The 7,421-nt window shown below is 45.0% G+C and overlaps 1 protein-coding gene across 2 annotated transcripts; it reads right to left on the bottom strand.

Moving 5' to 3' along the window:
- Positions 1–1,390: 1,390 nt before the first annotated feature.
- Positions 1,391–6,941, bottom strand: rnf7 (ring finger protein 7). 2 transcript variants are annotated; one of them, XM_068041534.1, is made up of 3 exons: positions 6,734–6,941; positions 4,958–5,005; positions 1,391–1,847 (listed from the first exon to the last, which is right to left on the bottom strand). In XM_068041534.1, the coding sequence occupies exons 1-3, from the start codon at positions 6,897–6,899 to the stop codon at positions 1,729–1,731; spliced, it is 333 nt and encodes a 110-aa protein (XP_067897635.1). In that variant the 5' UTR covers positions 6,900–6,941; the 3' UTR covers positions 1,391–1,728. The 2 variants fall into 2 exon arrangements, with proteins under 2 accessions (XP_067897635.1, XP_067897637.1); XM_068041536.1 differs by having other exon boundaries at positions 6,741–6,941.
- Positions 6,942–7,421: the final 480 nt, after the last annotated feature.

Below are 7,421 nucleotides of genomic sequence, written 5' to 3'. Positions count from 1 at the left end.
AGCTTGCGGCCCTTGACACCTGAAAGGAAGAAAAAAGGTTTGGTTAAAGTGCCAGATAAGGTGAAGGATAAAATGGAACTGTGAACCACGACAACTCTGAGATAGTGTGAGTTGGGTGCTGCTGAAGAGAGAGGTTGAGAACGTACACATGGCGTTGAGCGTGGATCTCAGGAAGTGGTAACAGCAGTGCTCTGAGGAATACTGAATATCTTGGAGATATCTGTAATCATGGGTGGATCCGAAACAGGAAGGGAGGAATTTCAGTTGAAATCCATATTGAATAATTCAGAGGAGACAGTTGGTGAGGAAAGAGAAATGGCTGTGAAAGTGAGTTTTACTAGAAAACTGATCAAACACGAGAAGAGAAACAAAGCAATGAAGATGAATAAGGTAAAAGAGACAAATGGAAATGCCGTGAGGGAGCAGAGCACAACTACTTCAAGATGGGTATGGCTGGAGGAGAAGCTCCAAGTTAATTAAACATCAAAACACAACCAAAATATTGCAGATGCTGGAAACCTGAAATAAAAACAGAAAATGCTGGAAATACTCAGCAGGTCAGGCTGCATTGTTTCTTGCCTTCCCCAGGCATTAGCGTTACTAGTTGTTGGGACGGGTGGTGTGCGTGGTTTCACTATGTGATGCATTGTCAGCATCCGAAGGGCTTTATCTTTGTTTTTGCAGACTAAGGGAATCAAGGGAAATGGGGATACGGCAGGAAAATAGCATTGAGGTAGATGATGATTCAGATTGACTGGCAGAGCAAGCTGGAAGGGCTGTACAGCCTACTCCTAATGTTCTTCTATACCTTTACAATACCTCTTGCCTTAACCACAAAGCTGTGAATGAGGATTCACCCAGTCACTGTTCCTCAATTCAACAGGTGCAAGCTTGTGAACCCTATTCAATGAGATGGCTTAACCTAGCAGAGCATCAATCTGTACAGGTTTAGAAATTATTAGGTTTGATTGTCTGATTTACATTTTCTATCCTTGAATAAAACTTAGAAACATATTTTCAAAACAGCATATTTTGTTTGAAATTCCATTTCTTTTAACCATTTTGAAAAAAATTCTCCCTCTTCTGGTCTCCATATCTCTCATCCACCCCGTCCCACCCATTCTCTGGCCGAAAGGGTTTCCAGACTTCTGTCAGTTATGCTGTGGAGCTGGATGGGAAGAGGTGTGCGAGGGTGACCATTCAAAGTGCCTAATCTGTGTCGATACCTTTCTGCCAAGAATGCAGTTAGAATGGGTGCTGCATTTACCCATTAAGGCATTACAGCTGATATTGAGAACTCAGCACACTGTGAAGAATATCAGCTGCTAAAATAATCTTCATGGTGGTTCCATTTAAAACAATATACAAGAGGTAAGACACTCACTATATCTCCAACCCAAGAAAAATGCATGTATTTTAATTTCAAACCATACAATCAAATGCTACAGACTTTTTGTGGGCAAAATTGTACAATATCCACAGTAACCCTCACAATCAAACTTTCACCTGGATAAAAACAAAAAGTTAGGAAAACATGTATTTCTCTCCAGCTTTTTAATAAATATATACAAGTCAACAATGGTATATGATTCATTTAGTTTAGCACAGACTGGTCACCTTTCTATAAAAAGACTGTAGCCACTCTTATGGTGTTCACTTCATAAGACTCCACTGAATCAAACACATCAACGCCCATAAAGACAGTAGTGAAAGGATTCACCACAATTTTCATTTCCCTATTCTCTGCACTACCCAGTCCTGCTGGCAAAGTGGGCAACGGTTGTTCTGTTTTACCCACAGCGACATGCAGCAGTTGTGGAAGGAGTGGTTGCATTCTCCCCAAACCACTGGAAAGTAAGAAGAAAAAAATAAGTCAGCGCTTCCAAACATTAAAAATTACTAAAAAAAAATTAGATTCCCTTATATGGACAACTATACATAAGTGAGATATATCCTTGGAATCGGAACACAAAGATTGATGAGTAACATTCTCTATAACAGTGGTTTTCAAACGTTTTTGGTTGAAGGACCCCTTTTCAAATGGATTAATCAGAGACCACTCTGCCACCCCTCCATCTAAATTATACTATAGAATAATATAGCATAATATAAATGTGCTGATTGTAAAACATGTTTTAATGGTGCTTTTAAGAAAACAGGTATTTACTTACAGGCATCAGTAAGATAAGTGTGCCTGCTTTTCACTGCAGAGTCTGTCTATCCTTGGTAGGAGCCTGGAGAGAGCAGGAGCCCAGGGAGAGCAGAACACGGAGAAAGCACTAGGGGTGCAGGGGGAGAGCAGGAGCAATGGTGAGGCAGAGCATGGGGATAGCAGGAGCATGGAGAGTGCACTAGAGGAGCAGGGGGAGAGGAGGAGCAAGGGAGGAGCACAGCATGTATCTGGCTGCTGTTCAACTCATTTACTCTTGCCCACGGTGCGCTGGCCCGTTGCCCACCTGTGAGCTGGCTGTCCGTCGTGGACCTCCAGGAAGGTCTCTGTGGGCCCCAGAATCACTGTTCTGTAGTACATAGTGACCATACTATAAAAATTACTGTGGGTGGTCAATAGTGGATGGGCTAACACCTGTGTTATAAGAGCAGACAGAAGGCCGTCATCTGAATGTCTCCATCCACTAACTGTTCTACCCTCCTATCTCTTGACAATTCTCTTAGCTTATTTTCACTTGATTAGTTTGCAGTAATTTAGTCCACATTATTAATTCTTTAGCATGGGCATCAAACAAACTGCTGGTGGTGGTGAACAGTTGTAAAGATGAAGGCAAAAGAAAAATTGTAGGGACAGTCATCACTGAGGCACTGCTGTGTCTAGTAACCTGCTAAACAGTGACATAAACTGGAATTCATTTACACGAGTAAACTGGTAAATGCCAGAAAAAAAAAATATCTCAGGTACTACACTTACTGGGTGATTAAGCATGTCTCAGAGGGTAACTCCAGGTTTCCTTCCATTCTCCCAGCTTTATCACCAATATTCGGGCCTCCCTAAGCTGCCGTCACCTGTCGGGATTACAGCTACTACAGGTCTCTGCACCTTCTGACATACAAATGTTCAATTTGCGAGAGACTCCAATCCTGGAAACATAACTATTTGCCTCTCTGCAGTACCAGATCAATGCTCCATCTGTACAGACAGATAACCAGGCTTTTCTCATCCTGCCATTTTAATTCCTCCAGTCCAACGCCCCTGTGAAATTGACACTCCACTATGATCCCATCCTACGGCACAAAAGGGAGAGAGAGTTTTTCTACACAATTCAGAGATCTCTATCTATCTTTTGGCAAATCTTCTATTCCCACAGATCTATTGTGATCATTCTCTGTTTTGTTAAGACTCCCAGTAATGCAGAATTCTGCTTTCTACATACTGCTTTGCAAATAATTCCTAGCAACAATTTTGTTCTTTTCCCACTGATTTTCTCAAGAGGAAGAGACCAGCATCCCAGAACAAGGATTGCTATGGCAAACATAGAACCATAGAAAGGTTACGGCACAGAAAGAGGCCATTCAGCCCATCGTGTCTGCGCCGGCTGAAAAAACTAGCCGCCCTATCAAATCCCACCTTCCAGCACCTGCAGTAGCCTTGCAGGTTACAGCACTTCAGCTGCAGGTCCGAGTACCTTTTAAATGAGTTGAGGGTTTCTGCCTCCACTACCGATCTGGCAGTGAATTCCAGACACCCACCACCCTCTGGGTAAAAAGTTTTTCCTCATGTCCCCTTGAATCCTTCTACCTTAAATCTGAGTCCCCTGGTAATTGACCTCTCCGCTAGGGGAAACAGGCCCTTCCTGCCTCCACTATCTAGGCCCCTCATAGTTTTGTACACCTCAATTAAGTCACCCCTCAGCCTCCTCTGTTCTAAGGCGAACAACTCTAGCCTATCCAAGCTTTCCTCACAGCTGCAATTTTCAACCCTGGCAACATTCTTGTAAATCACCTCTGTACTCTCTCCAGAGCAATTATGTCCTTCCTGCAATGTGGTAACCAGAAGTGTACACAATACTCCAGCTGTAAAAAACAAGCCAACAAAAGTGCCCCATCAACTGAAATTAAGTGACCTGAATCTTTAAGTAGGTAGTCAATCACTCACAGGCCGAATCGAGCTTCTGTTGGAGTTTTACTATGTAAGCATACTATGTAACTTGAGTTTCTCTGTGTCCTTTCATGTGTGTGTTTCGGCTGCTGCTCTGGACCCCAGTCCATCAGTTCTATTTCCCTTTTATCTTTCCGCAAACCTTTAAGACACTCCTTAAAACTCCTTTTGGTCGCCTGTCCTTATACCGCCTTATGTGGCTCAGTCAAAGGTGCTATATAAATGCAAGTTACTGTTGCTGCTTCCCAGCTTCATCTGGCCTTGGAAAGCAATTGCTCCTTGTTTAAATTTCCTCCAGCATAGTCACATATGTATGAGGTGAGTGTTATTTTAATGAAGGGCTAACCTCTGAAAAAAACCATTGGCAGGAAACGACTAATCTGCTGGTGGGGAATGCCACAGATAGCGCTGCTGGATCTTTCAGATGCATTGGCCCACTCCCTCCTGGTAAAGAATTTTTGCTATTGCAGGTTCCGGCTGAAGGCGGGCTTGCTGTGCACCTGTAGAGATGGCAAGCAGTGCTATCCGTCTATTTGTTTCATACTGCACCGGCACAGCAACTGTTTCTGCTCTTTAGATTTTCAAAGACACATTAGCTGTCATACATCTGGGCTTGGTATCATTTTTAATTTGGAATTAGCTGCATGTAAAATTTATAGTGCTGAGGGCTCGCACCTTTTTTTGGTGGGTTGTGCATTCAAGAACAAAAGATTTATCGTGGTCTTGTGGGACATTTATGGTTTTCTTAATCAACAAAACTGAAGTCACAGACTTGTAAAATGATGAACACCTAACGAAATTGCAGAAATTGACAACACAACGGAATAACTTGTTACAAAAACTTACCAACACAGTCTTCCTGTTTATTTTCAGCTTGACACCGAAGGCAGGCATCTAAACAAGCAAGGGAACAATCATTTTGACAATGCTGTAGAAGTTAGGGATCTGGAAACCAAATCAACGTTCCACAGTGAAACACTATAACCTAGATATTCCCCTTTTGCAGAATTGGGATGCAGGAATTGCTCTGGGCAGTATCTTTGGTCCAACTATCTTCAGCTGCTTCTTCAATGATCTTCACTCCATCATAAGTCAGGACTGGGGCTGTTCACTGATGACTGCAGTATTCAGTTTCTTTCATAATTACTCAGTTAATGAAGCAGTGCCCAATATCTCCCCTTGAATGGTCTGTTCCTCTAACTCTGGCCTTCTAGGAACATAGGAGCCCCTCAAACATGCCCCATCACTCAACCCCATTTACTTTTGCTCCATATTCTTTGCTATAACATGCCCTTATATGGTGGCACAGTGGCGCAGTGGTTAGCACCGCAGCCTCACAGCTCCAGGGACCCGGGTTCGATTCCGGGTACTGCCTGTGTGGAGTTTGCAAGTTCTCCCTGTGTCTGCGTGGGTTTTCTCCAGGTGCTCCGGTTTCCTCCCACAAGCCAAAAGACTTGCAGGTTAATAGGTAAATTGGCCATTATAAATTGTCGCTAGTATAGGTAGGTGGTAGGGAAATATAGGGATAGGTGGGGATGTTTGTTGGGAATATGGGATTAGTGTAGGATTAGTATAAAAAATGGGTGGTTGATGTTCGGCACAGACTCGGTGGGCCGAAGGGCCTGTTTCAGTGCTGTATCTCTAATCTAATCTAATCTAATGGTGCCTTTGATACAGTAAACTGCCCCAAGGCATTTCACAGGAGTGTTATCAAACATAAATTTGACATTGAGCCATATAAGGAGATAGGGTATCCTAGGGTAAGCCCCAGTATCATTCTGCTGAATCCACTCTGCAACCATTCCAAGGCCAAAATATCCTTCCTGGGTTGAGGTACTTAAAACAAGAATGCAGTTACTCCAGCTGGAGCCTGACCAGAGCTTTAGACAACTGAGCATAATTTCCAGCCCCCTTGTGTGCCATCAACACCCCACTATCCCCATCGTCTCCACCCCTAACCTCCAACTGGCTGTCGCTGTCTCCGCCATGACTGGTGGGCAGGCAGGCCTGCAGAGGGATCAGACTAGTGTTCACTGGTGGGTGGTGACCACTGGCAGGCAATGACCGCTAGAAGATGGTGACTGCTGGCATGCATGTGTCCACTGGCAGGCAGTGCCCACTAGCAGAGGGTGACTGCTGGCAGGCGGTATCCATTGGCAGGCTTGGTGTGTAGAAGCAGCAATCGATATCCAAAACCACAAGATGATTTAATTACTGTTTGCGTAATGTCGCTATGTTGTAGGTCGTTATTATTGCTTGTGTGATATCTGTGGTGTCCTATGGCATTTACCCGAATAGATTTTACTTCCATCTGGTCCTCCGGGGGCAGGGCTCAGTATCGCCTCCTGCAGGTATTTTACTAAAGATGCTCCTGAACCTGTCCAGAGGCCCGGCACATCTTTAGGTCACCGGCTCCTGTGTGTTTCTGCTGATTTTAATGCCACATGTTGGGGGCGATGTACCGATTCGCCGGGCTCAGCCTCACCTTCATAACCCCGACCCCCTCACCGGCGGCCTCACTCCCCCCACACCGGCCTGGCAACCCGCCCTCCCCTCCCTGGACCCGGCCCTGCAGTAATCGAGTACCGAGGCTCTATCCGCCGGCCCAGGCCTGTCGCTTACCCATCACCTGCACCCTGCATATGGCGCAGGTGTCGCACTCCACGTCCCAGCTCCACATGGCCACGGCGTTCCACTTCTTCAAGGTGAACATCTTGTCTCCGGATCGACCGCCGGCTCCGACCACATTGTGAACAGAAGCCGAATCCTCCAACTCCTCCTCCGCCATCGGTGAAACTGTAACTCCGCCCACCCGCCGGCAGGGGGCGCAGCGACATGGCAACGACACCTAGTGGAAGGCTGTGAAATAGACGCAAAAGAGGTCCAATTTCTAGGGAACTGGAAGTTCCAGCTCTATCAGGTTTTAGGTACAGAAGCAGGGAAAGGTAGTGGGAAAGAACAAAAGGAAAGGTCTGATAGCTGGGGTATATAAATGATAAAAGGGATGATAGTGTAGGGCCGAAGTGCGTGGTAATTGGACAAGTAAAGAAACAAAAGATGTGTCCAGAGGAGTGTAAATGGGAATAGCAGAATCATCAACAGCTGCTGTCCAAAAAAGGGAGGAGGTTATTATCTGAAATTGTTGACCTCAATGTTGAGCCTGGAAGGCTGTTATGTGCCTAATGGAAAGATGAGGTGATGTTCCTCAAGCTTATGTTGAGCTTCATTGGAACAGGGTAGGAGGCCGAGGACAGACTTGGAATAGGGTGAAGAATTAAAATGATAGGAGACCGGGAGTTTGGGGTCACAC

This window comes from Heterodontus francisci, chromosome 11 (assembly GCF_036365525.1).
Source record: "Heterodontus francisci isolate sHetFra1 chromosome 11, sHetFra1.hap1, whole genome shotgun sequence".
NCBI lineage: Eukaryota > Metazoa > Chordata > Chondrichthyes > Heterodontiformes > Heterodontidae > Heterodontus > Heterodontus francisci.
Note: the sequence above shows the minus strand (reverse complement) of the source record. Positions and strands in the feature narration are given on the sequence as shown.